This window comes from Apus apus, chromosome 5 (assembly GCF_020740795.1).
Source record: "Apus apus isolate bApuApu2 chromosome 5, bApuApu2.pri.cur, whole genome shotgun sequence".
Classification (NCBI taxonomy): domain Eukaryota; kingdom Metazoa; phylum Chordata; class Aves; order Apodiformes; family Apodidae; genus Apus; species Apus apus.
Genome location: NC_067286.1, coordinates 10,751,955 through 10,771,239, shown reverse-complemented (window position 1 = coordinate 10,771,239; position 19,285 = coordinate 10,751,955). Strand labels below are relative to the sequence as shown.

The 19,285-nt window shown below is 37.0% G+C and overlaps 2 protein-coding genes across 7 annotated transcripts in view; both read right to left on the bottom strand.

Annotated features, from left to right (window-relative positions):
* Positions 1-1,948: 1,948 nt before the first annotated feature.
* On the bottom strand, positions 1,949-12,882 carry LYVE1 (lymphatic vessel endothelial hyaluronan receptor 1). The gene is made up of 6 exons (XM_051622178.1): positions 12,622-12,882; positions 8,642-8,801; positions 8,396-8,535; positions 5,615-5,914; positions 4,758-4,836; positions 1,949-2,941 (listed from the first exon to the last, which is right to left on the bottom strand). Exons 1-6 carry the CDS (start codon positions 12,701-12,703, stop codon positions 2,758-2,760), a joined length of 945 nt encoding a protein of 314 aa, XP_051478138.1. The 5' UTR covers positions 12,704-12,882; the 3' UTR covers positions 1,949-2,757.
* Positions 12,883-15,525: 2,643 nt separating this feature from the next.
* Positions 15,526-19,285, bottom strand: part of IRAG1 (inositol 1,4,5-triphosphate receptor associated 1) — a 72,203-nt gene continuing 68,443 nt past the window's right edge. For 5 of the 6 annotated variants that reach the window (XM_051622169.1, XM_051622168.1, XM_051622171.1 and 2 more), the window contains one exon: positions 15,526-18,822. In XM_051622169.1, coding sequence (XP_051478129.1) covers positions 18,582-18,822 — 241 coding nt within the window. In that variant the 3' untranslated portion in view covers positions 15,526-18,581. The remainder of the gene's footprint in view (positions 18,823-19,285) is intronic. The other variant, XM_051622172.1, reaches the window with a different exon arrangement.

Here is a 19,285-nt window from a genome sequence, read left to right as displayed (position 1 = left end):
ATGCTTCAAGGTTTAGTTCCAGAGTTGTTTGTTGGTTGTTGTTCGTGTTTTGTTTTTTTAATTTAAAGAGGAGAAAAGGAGTAGTACTTCCCCTTCCTGCCTGCTTCTGTTCACACATAGACACATGTACTTCCCACGATAAAGGCACCCCTGTATTCCAGACTGGATTGGGCTGGACTGGGAACATCGCTGGATTTCCTGCAGGCCAACCCCCCCTTTTGCCTAAGGTCAGCAAACATCTGTACCCTCAGTGTGGGAATCTGAGTAGTGTTACTGTCAGATGATTAACACAAACTGTGACCTCCTGCTAGGTGGAATTAATTATTTGTCCAAGATAATTGAGCATAATGCAATTTCTGAAGCATAAGTAATTTCATAGCTGTTGAGAGTGTCTTGTAAAAAAAAAAAAAAAAAAAAAAAAAAAGCACTTGAGTCGGGAACAACGGAGAATTTATCTTAAGTTTCTGCTACTACCAGTTAAGGGGTTGTTTTTTTGACACTTTCTGTCTAGAACTTAAACATTTCCTGTTTGCTTTGTACATCCCTTGCAATTCTATTAAGCAATGAGCGATAACATTTTGTACTTTCTAATTAGAATGTGACTGAGTAGCACTCGTTCTATACAGACAGAATCAAATACAGTACTTGTTGATTAGTTCTTATTAGCTAGCTTTCATTACATACAGAACAGTATAATGGGTTTCTCTTAGCCTTTGTAATGTTGGCAGAGACTGTAATGGAAAGGAGGAGCAGATGAAAGCTGAGTCTTTAAGGTACAGGATAAACCAAGGTATTTATAGCTTAAGGCAATATCTTGTTATACCAGCTACTACAGATTTTTTATAAAGTAAACACTTCAGGGGGAAGAAAAAACCCTTATTTAGATCTAAAACAGAAGCAACAAACTTACAGTTGGAGTGGAACTGGAGAGTAAGTTTCAGATTTTCTTTAGGTGTGAATGAGACAATCTGAGAGAAGAGAAAGTTGATGCCTGTGGAACAGAGGTAATATAAGTAGGAGAGTAAGAGAAGCAATAGATAATTATCTCTTGGTGGAGGAGGAAATAGAGGAGCATGTAATTTCTAATCTCTAAAAGAGAGGCACAAGGGAAATTGTAATGTCACAAAAAAAATCCAAAGTTACCTGCAATCCACTAGCATTGCCAGTGTCCTTAAGCCTGTTAGCTATTCTGACACCATCATGACCAGAGTTGGCTGTGGCCTTTCTTGGTGGCCTGATTTCTGCTGTTGATTCTCACTTCTCACACAGCATAGAGTGCTTCCCAGGTCAGGTTCCCGGGAGAGACACATGGCATTACTACTGTATTTTGCAAGGAGAGGAATTACTTAACTGAGTGGGAAGGCTGTATCTAGTGCTTTCCTCAGTTGCACATTTTTCTGCTGAAATTCTGTTGATGGACACCTGAACTCAGCAGTGCTTAGAGCTGTACTGAGTCACAGACTATCAACACAGTCCAGACTTGGAGCCATGAAATATTTCTGAAAAAAAAAAAAAAAAAAAGAGGGAAGAAAAAACCAAGACCACAGGGAGTCTCTAAGTATGCTGTTAGCTATACACTGTAACTTACTATCTAGAGCAATATATAACCACTGGGCAATTTTTAAGTTTCTGTGAATCAAAAACATCAAAGTTTGTAACACACTACCCTACACTGTAGAAGGCACAGGATAGGTGAGCAGTTCTATTGCTACTTTATTTAAGATGATATTTTCCAAGCTATTTGATCTCAAAAGAAACCTCCTTTGCCATAATAACCTTCTTCACATGTAAAAATAAATAATCCCAACCATTTATTCAGGAAATATTTGAAAAATTGGTAGTGTTGTTCTTTTATAACAACTAATTACTTCTGTAACAGTAAGGTTATAGGAGCTCTTTTTACTGTGAGATTGTTTTCATGAGAATAAGTTGTCCAGACAAAGACATCTACCATACTTTATTTTTTTAATGAAGTATTATAACCATCCCAAAGCACTTGAGATCTTTAATATGAAAGCCACACTTAAATATACACAACATGGAACTGTTGAGATCCAGTTCAAGGTGTTTTTTTTTCCCCTGTCACATATCTGATACAGAAGAATGATACAGGTTTTAATAAATAAACCAGTAAATTATTATATGATTAAGATATCTAAGAAAGTTATTCATTGCTGTATATATATATATATATATATAAACATCAGCATCTTTGTACCCTTACTTGGGTAATTGAATGACAGTGAGTTGATCCTTTGATTTTGTTATTCACTTGTAAACACATTTATTTCTTCTGTTTGTAAACAGACTTTTCAAAAACAGTATAGAGCTACTTAATGGAAATAAGCTAATCTACACAAGGAAGAGCTACAGTATCGTCATTTTGTTTTAGACCTTAAGTTAGCAGACTGCTTCCAGACAGATAAAAAAACCTCTTTTCTTTATATATTGATCTGAATTCCATGCAAATAATGAACATGCAGCAAATCATTAATAGCATATTCCTAAGTACTTATTTATTAAAAGTGAAAAATGAGCAGTAATAGGGATTTCCTATTTATTTCAAGTAAATAAAATACCACGTTCTTCTGCAAGAGCATTTATAACTAAAGATGTAATGATTAAAAACCCGTGTTTTTGTATATTAAGATAGAGAAAATATTAATTCATGAGTATTTACAATCACCCATGTTTAAAAGCATTGCTAAGTTCTGTGTGTTTTATTTTATTTCTACCAAGAAATGTACACTCTTCCCCTTAAACTTCTGCTTCTAGACATTTTACTGTGGTCTCCGGCTTGGGTTTAGACTCTTCTAAATTTTTTCCATTATTTGTTTCCTTCTCAGGTGTTTTGTCATTTGACTTGGCTTCTTTGAGAGCAGTAGTTTCAACCATTTCTTTTTGCTGATTCTTGTTTGAAAATGGGAAAGTTTTCTTGTACCTTTAAACAGAAACAAAGGATAGTAAAGGAAAAACTGACAAAGCTGGGTAGCATCATTCAAGAAATAAAGTGAAAAATATCTAGAATGAACTTTCTTTGCCAAACTCAAGCAAAAGTCTCACAGAGAATGGTGGCATGCTAGAGTACTGTGCTTTTTCAAGCAGTGTGCTTTTTAAAAAATGGTTTGGTATTATTTTCTTAAATAGACAAAGTATATTCAGGATTCATGCTACATAACAATAGAGCTGTTTGGGCCAGGGTGTGAGAAACCTGTTCCAGTATCTCACCACCCTCACACTAAAGAATTTCTTCCTAAATCAAATCTAAGTCAATTTGAAATGGTTCCTCCTCATCCTATACCTACAAGCCCTTGCAAAAAGTCCCTCCCTAACTTTTCTGTAGACCCCCTGCAGGTACTGGAAGGCTCCCTGGAGCCTTCTCTTCTCCAGGCTGAACAACCAAGTGTCTCTGCCTGTCTCCATAGCGTAGGTGCTCCAGCCCTCTGATCATCTTTGTGGCTCTCCTCTGGACTCGCTCCAACAGCTCCATGTCCTTCTTGCACTGGGGGCTGTGGAGCTGGACACAGGACTCCTGGGTGGGGTCTCAAGAGAGCCGAGTAAAGGGGAAGAGTCACCTCCCATGACCTGCTGGCCACGCTCCTTTGATGCAGCCCAGGACACAGTTGGCTTTCTGGGCTGCAAATGCACATTGCCAGTTCATGTTGAGTTTTTTGTCCACTGGTGCCCCCAAGTCCTTTTCCTCAGGGCTGTTCTCAACCCATTCTCTGCCCAGCCTGTATTTGTGCTTGGGATTGCTCAGCTTATGTGCAGGATCTTGCACGTGGCCTTGTTGAACTTCATGAGGTTGGCATGGGCCCATCTCTCAAGCCTGTTGAGGTCCCTCTGGACGGCATCCCTTCCTTCCAGCGTGTTGACCACACCACACAGCTTGGTGTCATCAGCAAACTTGCTGAGGGTGCACTCAGTCCCACCATCTATGTCACCAACAAGGATGATAAACAGCAGTGGTCCCAGTACCAATCCTCAGTAATGCCACTCATCACTCATCTCCCCCTGGACATCAAGCTGTTGACTGCAACTCTTTGAGTGTGACCATCCAGCCAATTCCTTATCCACCAGGTGGTCCATCTGTCAAGTCCATGTTTCTCCAATTTAGAGACAAGGATGTCATGCAGGACAGTGCCAAATGCTTTGTACAAGTCCAGGTAGATGATAACAGCTACTCTTCCCTTATCCACCAACTTCATAACCCCATTATAGGAGGCCACAAAATTTCAGGCAGGATTTGCCCCTAGTGAAGCCATGTGGGCTATCACCAATCACCTCCTTATTAACCATGTACCTTAGCATAGTTTCCAGGAGGATCTGCTCTGAAGTCTTGCTGGGTACAGAGGTGAGACTGACTAGTCTGTAGTTCTCTGGGTCTTTCTTTTTTCCCCTTTTGAAATCAGGGGTTACGTTTTGCCTTTTCCAGTCAGTGGGAACTTCAGATGCACACTTCAGTGTTGCTATTTTGGCACATGTGGAAATGTTTCATACTAGGCATGGCCAACTAATCAAAAATAGGTAATATCTGTCTTTGGTTCCTTTTCTCAACCAGGAAATGCCAACAGCAATGACAAACTATCCGCATAATGACAGGGTTTATGGTTTTCTTCTTTGTGCTACACTGTTATGTCATTATCATTACTTCTTTGCTCTTTAGCTACTTGTCTAAAATATTCACTGCTTGAACTCTAGGAGCTAACTCAGTCCAAGAGAAAAAAAAAAAAAAGAAAAGAAAAAGTAAAACTTACTTTTTGACATAGCAGACTGCTAGAACAACTGAAATAATGAAGAAGAAGATTGCCAGTACAAGAAGTGCAGTGGGGATACCTAGAGATAAAAGTGAGGTTAAGCACAGAGTTTTTATAGGCACTTAATTCTGACTTTCTAAAGGCTCATAGCATAAATCCAGATTATTCTAAAACCAGCCTAGGGGAAGAGGTACATACACATCAACTCAAAAAGACAGGAATCTCAAAAGATTAGTTACTCCTGTTCGTTTTTTCAAGAGAGACTGAAACAGTGATTTAGGCAATCCCTAGGAGATATTTGTCTAATCTGCTCATTGGATGTTTTTTACAACTTACCTAGAGAACACATTTGTGATTAATTATCCTTAAAGTGAGAATGATTCTCCTCATATTTAGTCTATTTTTCACTTGCTATATATTAGTATTACTTATTCACACCTTTTATCTCGAGAACACCTCCATATTTGGAGAACAACAATTCTCCTTAAAACTTTATTGGCTTCTTTTGTTTTTAAGAGCCAGCCGAGTTTTCTATTACTGTGAACACATGGTGTTTGCCAAGACTTTCCCAGAAATGTATTTACCCCAAGTCACATAAACCAGAATGAACTTCCACCATTTCATATTAAAATATCATCAAAAAGTATAAAATGAGATCTTACTTCCACTTTAAAATTATTATAAAATCCTCTTCTGTATAAGCTTTGCAAAACCATAACTCTCTTATTCTGCCTCCAGGTTCAGCTATATCAGAATAGATGCTGGAGTAGCAAACAAAACCAGCAGTAAACAGTTTTACTACCAATATCTACGTAACTACCTCTTCTGATTACATAGCTACCATAAATGGCCTTTACCTCCAAAGGCAATGGCATCATTCTTAAAGGCAGCACGCGAAGTGTAGTTAGGAGAGTCAATCAGTGAGTATTCCTCTGGCAGTTTTGTAGTTGTCCCTTCTGTTGGTATTATAGTTTCTGTGACACATATTACACGAAATTTTATCTTTCTCAAGAATTGTTCTGACTCGGTCACATTTGGCACTGCTGTGATGTTCTCAGTCAAATCAGAGCCTGAAGAAGCAGTGAAGTCTGTTGGTGCACTTGATGAAGGTAGTATGGTTGTAGTTGGATCTGGTTTACATGAATTAATCTGAACATCTGCAGCAGGGAAAGGAAATACATAAGAGTTGTGTTAGTTTTGTACTCGATGCACACACGTTCATCAAAATTGTTCCTCAGTCATTCCTCTCTGGGAATTATTATTTATTTATTCATAAAAGCCTTACCCAAATCAGGCATGCCTATTTAAAATGTGGCTAAAACCCAGATTATGCACCTTTTATCATTATTCACATAGTTAAACACTTTTTCCAGCAAGTGTGGCACCCATTTTATAATTGCATACCAATGACAAGATACCTCCTGAAAAATACTTAGCATGATAATTTTTATAAAAACAATAATATGACCTCCTGTAGAGCAGGAGACTTAACTGCAGATCCAGTATTCAAAAATATTTCAATCATATTATGTATATATTCAAAACATATGTGTGCACTGTGGATACTTGGAACACTACTTGGATTTTCTGAAAACAAAAGTAGCCCACAACTTTCAGGTAAACCAGGCACCAGTGTGAGATAAAGAAATTACAGGATTCTAAGGGGGGCTAAAAAGAGAGAAACTTCAGGCACACTCAGAAATTAAGTAATTTCAATGATGTGAATGTTGTCTATATAAAAATGTGGGTGCAAGTGGACTTTTATAGGTAAATGGAAAAGCTTAGCTCTGAATCAGACTCATGTGAAAATTTTTTTCTAGTGAAATCTGTATTCTGTAAAGCTATAAAAATGTCACTGAAGTAACAAGCAGCTTACAACATAAATAACAGGGAAACAACGTATGTACTGTTCTCCAAATGGATCCCCATGGGAAGTCTGATGACGCAGTTACATTCACAGAATAAAAACCTAAATGGCAGGGGATTTTTACTTTTTCCACTACAGCTTTCAAGTGATTTTGGCATTTCTTTGGCACAAAGAAAATTGACAGAATAAGCTTTTGCCAAGTATTTTGGGTATGAGATGCCTAGAACAGGCGACAGTTTGGCAATTAAGATAAAGAAATGCAGAATAATCCTAATGTAAAATGTACATTCCTTTATTTACTAGCTATCCAGGAAGCCTAACTTTCTTCACATACTGTAACAATATAATTTTTTTTTAATTACAGCTAAAAAAGCTTGTTAGCACTACCCAACATTTCTGATGTAAAATGTGAGACATATTTCATGCACTGAAACACCACGTTGCATAGGAACAGAAGAAATAACAGTACCAGTAGGAGCAACTTCTGCTAGAGCATTATGCCCAACTGCTAATTCCCCTGTGCATTCTTCAATAAAAGCTATGGACTATGAAGAAAAACTAAGATACCAAATAATGTAATTTTTAACTTCACTGATGAGGTAGTAAGTCAGTTTTTAATGGTGCTTTCTCTCTGCAGCGCTTTCTTATCAGCAGTCAGATACTTTGTAAGCCAATGACTTACATTATCTACTCTCTCTCTTCACTAAAATAGCTAAGGATCATGAACAAAGTCACACAGTTGAAGGCCTGGCCTTCTCCCTAACAGCTTTAACATCAGTCTTTAATAAACTCCAATGTTCAGTCACCAGACATGGTCTTAGGTCTTTGTATCTTCATGTGGGCATACCCATCGTTCACCTGCTCTTTCTAACCCTTCTTCACACATCTTTTCTGAAAAGTTTCAGGGTTTTGCACATAATCTTTTGCTCTTGTTATCTAAAACTCATTGGCAAGATCTAGGGACTGACTAGAAACAATTTGTTGATCCTGTGTATGGTCTCATTATTGGGATAGTTGTTACATAATAACCATAGATATGGGACACAAGCAGAATTACAATACCTCTAGTTAAAAACTTATTTTTGGTTAATACCACAGAAGTCATGAAGAAACAATACTGATCTATTGTGCTGAGAAGGTCTAACTTCTATCAAGGTCAAATTTCCACTGTCATGTCTTCAATCTGGGAATAAACAGTCAGGAATGAAGGAAGGAAAGGTCTTTTCACATATAGGATGATGCACATTAAAAGAAGCTGTTTGATTTTACTGATAATAAATTGGGAACCTAGCTAATTTTTTGGTCTCCCAGCTATTCTAGCTTATATTTTAATTTTAGTTTTGATACATTTCCTTTTGTCAAAAAACATGAAGCTTTTCCTGAAGTACCCCACCCTTGGTCTTTTTGCAAGAAAACACACAGCACAGACACACTCTGGGTAGAGATTTGATTAGGGTTTTTCAAATGAATGTGCATAAATAATAAAAAACATATTAAGAGCCTTGTGTCAAAATTACAAAATGTTAAAAGCAGCTCTTCTTCAAGACCTTTCATGGCAACACCAAATTATTAATTTAGATTAACCTTTTGTATTTCTTGGAAGCTTCTTTCCCCTACAGAACCAAGTACAGCTTGACAAAATTTAGGATCGAGGAGGGAAAGGGCCAACAAATTGTAAGAACTCACTCACTTGTTATGATTTTTTCATGCAGATAAATCACAATTAAACCCAAACCAAAACACAAAAAATGTAGTTGTCATGCTTACATACCTGAGGAGTTGAAGCAATAAACTTTGAATGTTTTAAAGTGTTCAGCATACCATTGCACTAGTCCAACGTTGCCCTTACCACATTTCTTGTTGGATGTTATCCGAGGAATAACAACAAATCCATCTTTCACCCATCCATAGCTACAATAAAAGGCATCAGTCCTTTTAATATTAGATTTATCACCAGCCTCAGAAGTATGTAAAGGCATTCACTAAAGACAATAAGACACTAACTGATATCGCATACCTGCATGTTTCAAAGCCATGTTTTAAAGCCTTTTCAACTTGGTCTTTATTTGCCAATTGTAGGTTCAGTTGATTACATGCATTACCTGCTTCTGAGAAATTAACTTTCTCCTCAAGATAAATTCCTACACCTGTAATTCTGCAAGGTGAAAGAGTGGAACCTGTAATTTAGATATAAATATTCAAGGTTAGTATTTGAATATTAACATTTATTCGTCATGAAGAATTTAACATCCTGTTCAACTGAATTGAACATAGTTGAAAAATTCTAGCTTGAGGATAGCAGAAAACTAATTCCTAGGAAAAAGACATACTTTAAAAATAGAGCTAAAATAAACTAAATACATATACAGTTGGCATTTGAGTCATTACCTGGAGTCAGTTTCTTACTGAAGACATTCTTATTTGTCATACTTATGCAAAATGGGAAGAACAATCAGGTTTTTTTCCTTTTTTCTAAATTAAAATGATTAAACTAACAATTGCACTGAGGCACTGAATCTGTCAGTACACAACTCTTACCAAAATGAGTTCTATCATAGGTATTTTACATAATTTCCCACAGAATTAAAATATTAATAAGAAAATATGCTTATAAATATTTTATAATTCCTTACATCCCTTATTCCTCCTAAACTTACCTTTTTTTCTCTACCTTAGCATGACATTTCCACCCCCCCCCAGACACTGTCAAGTGTTCAATTTACTGAGTGCTTGGCAGGCAGCAGAAAAAGAAGGGATAGGTCAGGTGAATTTATGACACTTTTCCCCATTCCTTCACCAGAGGTAGTTCATCCAGCTTTTCTTAGATAGCCACAGCTGGTACATTATCCATGCCACCTGCACCAGGAGAAGCGTAGCTTAGGTCTGATTACACCCCCTCTACTATGTTATGCCCATATTTAGGACATAGGACAGAATTCAGGATTTGACACACACGAGGAGAAAGGATATTACTCTTTTGCCTCCATATCTCACCAGAAGCATATATTGGAAAAAAGTTACTTTTCTTTTTGAGTTACATATGGTAATTGCTATATTAAATTAAATTAGTGGGAATTTAATGAAATTATGGAATTGTTATATTAAACATTTTAACATTTAATTGCAAACATTTCAGGTAACCAGCAGCCACAGGTGTTACTTTCTTGCTCAATATGCTCTTCAGACTGGGTATGTACTTCATAAAATCTAGGCATCAGAATACGAGCAAACCACAAGCTCTCAAGGCAGGAAGAAGTGATGCCTGCAGGTCCCCCACATCACTTCTTCACAACAGAGGTTAGATAGAATTGTATGAATGAAAAGACAACTAGGAGCCAAGCCACTCCCAGGATAAGAAGGGGCTAAAAAGATGAATAAGCTTGTGTGAAGTGCCAAAAGAAAGGCTGGCTTCTCACTCCTGCTTCTGCTGGATGTGGCAGAGTTGAAAATGGCTTCCGGTAGAAGATATGTCCTTCATTTAGTTTAATTTGACCTAAATATTTGGTAGAGCAATCACTGAATTAGGTACATCTGTCTCAGCTGTGGCCTCCCATGAACACTTCCTGGTATGGTGTAGACTCAGTCACACAGGTGAGCCACTGAACACTTGAGCAGTCCTCATAGCCAGTTGTAGTTTCATCCAGCCCTAACTTGAACATAAGACCAGCTCAGACATATTGGAGGAGGGTGCAGAGAAGCCCTGTGGCTCATTGAAGGTCTATGTGTAGGTATCAAGGGCCTTCGACCATGAGAAGTGAGGCAGCTGGCCTAAGTACTTCTGTGTCAGAGAGGTGCTCCAGTGTTAAGTTTTCTTGATTCCCTTTTGCTAACAGGCAACTCTCACGGTCCTCTTGAGGCTCATTTCTGGTTTCCTGAATAACCCCCTGTCTCAGCTGCTGAGGCACATCCTTCAGTTCCTATTTATAAATTTTCAAGACCCTATTCCTCCTCTAAGGTTCATGCCTAATTTCTTTTTCCCTGTACTACTTTTTACACTCAGACTTCACTCTTATTTCTTACTTAATCAATTATTTTCCTGTATTTAGATTTGAACTAATACAACTTTTAAAAAGTGTAGTGTTGAGAATGAAAGTTTCTTGATGACCAACATTACCTATTTCAAATAAAGCTGAGCAGCTGAATGAATGGAACTTCCTGAAACCTTAGAAAGTTGCCTAGATACTTATAAACTGTTATAGTCTTCAGTTATTCAGTTGTAGGCCAAATATTTTTACATGGGAATTGTGGGATAAAAAAATAATGAGAAAAGTGACTGTAGGATATGGACCAAAGTTGTACCTTAGAATTCACTAAAAAACAAAACAGAGAAGTAAAACAAAACAGAGAAGTAAAAGAAACTTTTTGGAAGAGTGATCAGCTTCAATCTAAATTCCAGATGGTTTTACAGGGAAAGGAAGAAATTCAGAAAGAGAACAGTATCCTCTTCAGGTCTTTTCATTGCTTCTTACATCACTTCTGAATTCCGTTCTAAAGATGACTGAGTTTGTACAGGAGACAGACTAATCCTTTAGAAGCACATGACCCTTTTTGGTCCACAGGCTGCACATAGTACTTTAAGCTTTGCTCTATTTAGTTCACCTACTAATAATGGCACATTTTCCTCAGTAGCTGGGTCATGTATGAGAAATCTGTTTTACTGAGAAAGGTGGGAAGACCTAAACAGAAGAATCTCACAAAACAAAGTTGTCACTGGACAGGAAGAAAGTGGTTCCAATTTGGTAAGCTATGGGTATTGGTTTTATTGTGCATTAGTTTTGTTGCTCTTTTGGGGAAGCTGTTGTTTCTGTCTCTTTGCCTTGCCCCAAGCCTTCACTCTGATTTATTAGAGAGAGGTTTTTTTGGCTGCTGGTGTCAGGGAGCAGCAAGAATGAGGATGTTCCACATGAAAAGAGGAGACAGGAGCTGAGGGTGACAGCTGCACAGGCTAGGACAGTGCCCTCACCAACCAGGACATAGTCCCACAGTACCTGAACAGGACCACAGTGGTCAACTGGAGTTGAGCATCTAATTAACTCACTCCAGGTTTCCTTCAGAAGCCTTTCAGTAGATAAAATCAATTGTCTGCAACAATGGTGTATGTTTTTTTACATAGCAAGAACATACATTTATTCCTTGCAAATTACAGTAAAACATCTGTTGTACATGAGTATCTGCAGATATCCTAGTAGCTACTACAGTTAGAATAGGCTGTGTCCAGTTGATTATGGAATTCGAAGGAGAAGACATTAACATTTCACTAGCATATAGAATAAAGGGGTATTAGATGACCTTGACTGAAAAAAATAGGTTCCTATAATAATGTTTGAGGGAGGACAGTTATCTAAAAACTGTGCGATAAAGCTGATATTAGCATTCCCAATGGTGTTTTTTTTCAAATAAATAGTTTATATAAAATAGGAACTGCTGCACTGTATTAACTGGAGACAGGCATGATTGTCTTGGAGATTAATTGCAAGATCCCTGCCACACATTTCTTTCAGTGTTGCAAATCAAGGCAGCACCAGGGTATTGCCAAATCAGAGCAAAACCCTTTGCATTAAAGATAGCGTTTTGTTACTGGCGCACAGAGCTGGTTTCATGCGTATTTCACTCTTGGAGGATTTTACAAAACTGCTAGCTGTGGTATTTTAAACAGTGCAAAATAAAATCTCATTTCAATAGATATGAACTTAATCCTAAATGCAGTATCTTCAAAACAAACAGTTCTGTAGCATTTAGACAATAATGCTACAGCATTTGGACAATAATGCAGTTAGACTAACAACTAAAGAGTTCCTCTGTACACTAGAGTACTTTTCAGTGTACTGGATTCTTAAAACTGTTCTGTTTCCCTATGTGAGAAACACATTTAAATCCACTCCCTCCTCATTTTTCCTTTAAAATCTAGCTACTTTTTTCAAGTAATTTACTTCAACTAGTTTCTTCAAGTACTTCACTATTCAACTAGTAAACTTTAAAAAGTGGAACTTTACATACCTGTTATAAAGTAATTTTGAGCCATGAATGTCATAAACCAGATGAAAAACACTGCTGAGTTAACTCCAAAATAAGTTGACATTTTCCCCAACTCAGAAAATAACCAAATTCAAGGTGATTTATCTCCTGTGCTAAGAAAAGTCAAGGTATTGGATCCTGTCAGACCGCTTTTGAAGTGACTTCTTGAAAGCAGCTTCAGCTGGCACTGCACTGCTTCATAGAAAGAATGTCAGAGAAAATGTGTTGACTGTCCCACTCAAAGGTGAGGTCACCAACTGGAAATCCCTAATCACCCTTTACACTTTCTTTCATGTAGAGTTTGCTGGAAAATTTAACTACTGCTGACTCAGAAAACACAGCTGAGGAAGGGAGATAAGACTGTTAGACTGCTAAGTCAGTAAACACTTTGAAACTTTTTCTTTTGCTATTTTTTCCTGATTTACTGATTAACAGCTCTTTGCTCATGTTGTCTATTCATCTGGTAAATAAATTCTCTATCGTATCGTAGCATGCCAGGCAGGGTTTTTCTTTTGGAATTGGAAGTGCATAGATTCCCCACTATTCTCTATGTCTTGATGTAGTCGTTTTACCTTCCTTTGTCTTAGACTTCCAATGCAAAAATAGGTCCCACAACACAAGAGATTATACAATACTTTGTTTTTAACATGTTTGGAGATACACTGCCATAAATGGGATTCCTCGTGAGACTGTAGGGACAGAGATGGGAGCTTGCCCCTTCACTGTTGCCTTTTGTGAAGATCCAACAAACAGTGATTCCAACAGACTGATTCAAAACACAGATGATCCTCATAGCTATAACTTAAAAAACCTTCAGGAAGTCTTAGCAAAGAAACTATTTTTTTTTGCAGAGATTCCAACAAATACAGAGCAGAAATGGAGTTCAAGAGATCAGCTAGTTCCTCTTACTGTCAGTAGAATCAGCTGTATTTATGTTGTTCCTGACAGATGTTAGTCTAACCTGCTCCTAAAGACTTCCAGTGACAAATTCCTAACATTTCCTCAGATGCTCTATTCCAGTGCTTCACTGTCCTTTACTGTTAAAAATTTTTCCCTACTGTAAACTGATTTACCCATACTGTGGTGTAAACCCATCAGTTCTTTTCCTGCTGGAAATAGACAAGGAAAATCGCTTATTCTCTTACATTTTGCAACAATCTTACGTATTTAAAGGCTTATGCCTCTACTCCTACTTTTCTTCCAGGTAAGAAACCTCAGTTTGCTCACTCTTTCTTTCTAGCTGAGGCCTGGCTATGTGCCAAGTACTGATTAATAAACTATTTTACCTGCTTATACAATTCAGAATGGTATGAACCTTTTTATTGCAACAGGATTCATTTGTTACATCATGTTCAGTTTGTGATTCAGTAAAACTTTTAGGTATCCTACATCCCCAGGCTGTTTTCAAGGTCCTGTACACACAAGTGTAACAGTATGTACCTCTTTAAACTGTGTTTTGTATTGTAGAAAGTTCCCACTTAATACATTAAAATGCTACTCACTTTTATCTGGGCCAATCTCTTACAACAACATATAATATGGTTTGGGGTATATTATACCATAGACAGGCATCTGGGGATGAGTGGAGAATGCTTTGGTTAATGAAGTGATGTCTCCATTAGCAATAAAGAAATGAAACTTGGGTTGTGTTTGTCCTGTGGTTTGGAACTGAATGTTGGTAAAGCTCCATGAGATCTTAGGACAAATTTCTTGCTCAAATTTCTATTCAATCCTTTGTTGTGCTGTTGATACCTGCCTCTACAAAGTGATGGCAATCTGAAATACTGTAATCCAATTTATTCTCACGGAAGCAAGTGCTAAGTGGATTCTCTTACATTCACAATGTAGGAGCAGAAACCAAGTGACTCTGGAGCTCTCATGAACTAGTAGACTGTGGCTGTAAAACACCACGCACATTAAACAAAATCTTACCATCTTTGTGCTTACCTTCAACTGCTACATTATTTCCTACCATGTAAACTAACCAAAAATTGGGTTTCTGAAGAAAGACATTTCAAAATTGCATGATAATTGTCCTTCCAAATTTCAACACTTTGTGCTTATTATCCTCATGGTGGCAAAGTTCCTTTAGTCAAACTGTTCACTTTATTGATGTTTAGTAGAATTTTTAACTAGAAAAGTGAGATAAACACCTTTGTAACAGCAAACAAATATGTAAGTTCCATCACATGGTTAACTGTTATCTACAATAGTTTCTAAAGAAGCCTTGAAGCCTGAACAACAGGAGAGGAAACAAGTTAAAAAAACAACAACTGTTCATAACAGAAATATCAGGGTCTTTTCCTGGTAACAGTAATTCCCTTCAAAGTTGTTGTTACCCTGAAGTTTTTCACAGACCATCAAGAGATCCAGAAGTGAAATTTCTGTTCTTTGTGGAAATTGAGTGTTTTCACCTTCCCATTGGTCTGACAGTTCAGTTTTCCACAAAGCCCAGGCTTCCCAGACTTCCCAAGCCTACAAGAACACAAAGCAAGTAAAGAATCCTAACCTTTCTCTTAGTCTCCTTTGGTTATACGTCTCCCTTGTGGCTCTCCGTGTCCAACCTCCTCAGTGACAGGCAGCCCCCTCTGAAGCAGGAGTTAAACGCTCTCCAGGATATTTCAATTTCCTCTCTCATCTTGTGTCTAGGGTATGACAGGGATGACCCTGTTTACCAACATTTTCTTTACTGAAACAGGAGTTTGCTTGCTTCTTCTACATGATTTTCCCGAAGAACCGAAAGACTAGGAACAAGATCTTTGGTATGTGTACCATGGCACTACGTTATGCAGTATGGACAAGGCAGCATGTATTTCATAGGAACAGAGCCATTAATATGCAGTGAGAGCATGTATGAAAAAACAACCAACCCTTAAGGTAGCAATATTGAGGACTTTGAAACCATAGTTTTATTTCAAAACTCAAGTATGTGATACTATACAGTACAATACCAGCACACTTGTGCAAAATCTTACAATATTACAAATTTAAATATGATACACAAAAATAGTGCCCTTTTAAAATTCCATTTTACTGAAAACATCTGTGCTGTGCAGGAAAAACAATAAACGTGTCTTGTTAAAGCAGAAAAATAAATATTGCACCTCAAGAAAACTATTTCAGTGCTAATAGCATAAATAATCGGTCTATTTCTTGTTATCTGATGTGATATTTGAACACAGAAGAGGTTGAGGGTTTTTTTTCCAGATAAAGCAAACTAATATCCAACATGTAAAATTATATTTAGAATAATTTCTGAGCTCAATCTAGTTTCCTATTAAAAAAAGGTGTCTTCATTAACTAACTGAAAAATATAAGTAGAAATATTTAATGTGCTGTTAGTCATTGTGGTCCATTATTTTGAGTGGACAGTTTGCTCAAAGTGGTTAGAAAAAGAACAGCAGTTCTTTAAGAAATAAACTTCATCTTTTAATCCCTATTAAAATCTCTTGTCTCTTTCAGTCCATTCCCCACAACAATTAATAATTTTATGGCTAAGTTATACTTGACTTAGACATGCAAGTAGTTCAGTTAAATTCAGTACAGCTACTTACAGAAATCTGCCCTTGTGCACTAGGTCCACAAAAAGCCAGTGTGCTGAATTTCTAAAGAGGATGGAGACCTTATCCACCCACTGACCAGAAAAACCTTAGCACTTGCTTAACATTAAGCAGTTTAAGAGTCCTAGTGGTATCAATAACTTTCTACATGTAAAAATAAGGTGTTGAACCCACATCACTGCAGATGTAAATAAGAGTGAATAAATTTTGTTATTGGCCTTGTTGATTATTTTTCCTCAGTGCAACCCAACATTTCCACAATCACATAATCAAATATGTGCCATAATTTTTGGCATAGAAGGTTCTGAATCTTCAGGCTTATTTACCTTAATTTGTATTGCCTTATTAAGTTATCAATGCTATTTTTAAGGAATATTAAGTTAAAGCTGATTTTAATAAAGACGTATTCAAGGAGCAACTGACAAGTTTCTTCAAATACTAAAAGTACATGAAATGTCACAGTAGTTCTTCATAGTTAGATATTCTGAGCCAGATACCAAGTAATTTGCAAGAAACCTTCTTCTTATTCTTTACCAATTACAATTTTAGACCAAATGACACTTTCCCATTATCCTTTTTGAACTTCCTTAAGCACACTATTCTTCAACAATATATACTTTAAAATAAAATTTAAAAAAACCCCAAAACTTCCCAGCTGCTTATATATACCCCCCAAGAAAACCCCAACAAACCAAAACCAACCAACCAACCCCCCCAAAAAAGTGGTAGTTGAAAATATCAGACCTTCTTTTCTTTCTCCATATAAATGTCTCTTAAGAAACATGTGGCTAAAGATGAAACAAACAAAATTCACCAGCAGGATATTTGTTACTAGTGCCAGAACTGTGAATTAAATTTATGACTGAGTTAGAAACTTGTTTTCTTTCATACTTAGCATGAGGTTCAGTGTTTATACCAAAAGAAAACAAGACAACTCTAACTGCATCTGAACTAAAATTACAGGACTTCATAACATATATATCCTTCAGTTGGTAAACAGACCTGTTAAGCAGTCAGAAAATGCCTGAAGAATGCAAGACACGGGTGCAATCAAGTGTCACACTGATTTTGATATTGTCATTAGATTCAAGCCTATAGCCATAGAAAGACAAACATCTTCAATCAGAAGTGATGTTCAGCAGGTATATATGGTATATTTTAAGTGACATGCATTTTGGTCTCAGCCCTAGGTGGTGTGGATTTTTACAGGTAATGGCTTCACCATTTTGAAATCGCTTGTCTAAAAATTTCAGGCTTTCACATTCTTGTGTAAGAACTCACAATGCCCAAACAGGAAGAACCATTACAAAATCTGGGCAAAAGATTAATCTACCACAACCTGACAGTTTAGCTTTGAAAGCATACCAGAACAGTTATATACTTGGCTTTAGATTCTGAAAATGAATTACTAAAAATATGCAGTGACCTCTTTAAAGTCCTCACTGCTTTCACATCCTGAGTCATCTAGGCACTGGAAAGGTTTTGGCTGTACACAGAACTGTGTCCCTAGTGCAGATCTCTAAGGATATCTATTTCCAGTATTAGCAGCAGGGCAGAGTCCACTTAGTGTGATCTCTGTTTTAATAAAGAATTTAAGATTGCTTTCTACATGCTAGAGTGATGTATTTTGGGCTTGGGCAGACAGCAACTACTTTTTACTTCAACCAGTATTGACTCTGAATGGCATGCACAGATTTGTTGCAAAGCATGTCCCTTTGGTATATCAAAAGTTCCCAGATTTAGTTGATGATATCAACTGTGACATCTAGACATCATTTTAGGTTTTGGTGTGTATCCCATGAAAAAAAAAAAAGGTGATGCTATTCTTAAAAATATATCATAAAACATGTTTATGCATGTTTTTATGCATGTAGTTGATCATTTGGTCTGATAATATATTTCTAACCTTCCACAGAAGAGCTTCTATTTCTACCCAGTAATAATGAATGAGGAAATGAACTAAACTCTTAAAACCCAAAGGACTTCAATGCCATTAGTACTTCAACAATCACCAATCAGCAAATGCAATGTAAAGCACTAACTGCAAATACAGGTTTTATGATTTCTTCAAAATCATAGGAGAGATGTCAATGTCCTGTGCAACTCATTCTTTTAAATGTCTTGCTCATTGCTGATTACTGCTGATTCAATATTACTTTATTTGTGTCAGTCATTTAAAATAAGAGGACAGAAAGGGTTATTTGTCAAATTGTCATTTTGGCAAGGTATGTTCACAATATACTCCCAAACCTGATGGTGTAGAGTAACTCACTTGCCTATCAGATCACATTTAACAACCATAAAGATGACTAAGCACTACCTTTAACAACTGTGTTCTCATATGCATACTTGCTCAGGTACCATACACACGTGGTTGTTCCTCTATTCAGTGCGTTGCTCATGTTGGAATCCTGAGTTCCACCAGGAATATTGCTGGGCAGCAGAACAGCTGGCCTTTCCTTCAGGTCCCTCTGATTTTTCATCACAGGAGTTGTATGAATGGTAGATTCCCAACATCACAGCAAATATGATTATCGCAGCCACTATGAGCCATACCACATTCCAGTGTTTACACAGTTTGGGGTACAGTATATGTAAATAATTAATGATGACTTCGAGTCTGCTGTAAAATTAAAAAAAAAACAACAACATGTTATATATTAATCATCTGTGAATTTATTATCTTAAGCTTTTCAATTTGAGAAGTTTCATAGATGTGTGATGTACCATCTTTCTTCCAAATACAAACACCTTGTCAAAGAAGAATCAGACTTTTAATATTTTATGAAGGGCTGTACACTGGGAGATGTTTGTAAGATGGCTAAAGACTGTAAACTTGACTTCTGTTTCTCTCACCTGTCAACTGGCAAATCTCAGAGCTTGATATGATGTAAAATTAAACAATATAAAATTGCTGCGAACATTTCTTCTTTAGAGTTTCATGATTAATGAGATGGCTGTGCTTCTGAACATGCTGACACATCAAATTAACAGATGTTTATAACCATAATGGTTATGGGATAGAAATTAATTCTTTGGGATCTGGTGAGGATCCCTACTTTAGCTTGGGACTGGACATATTACTT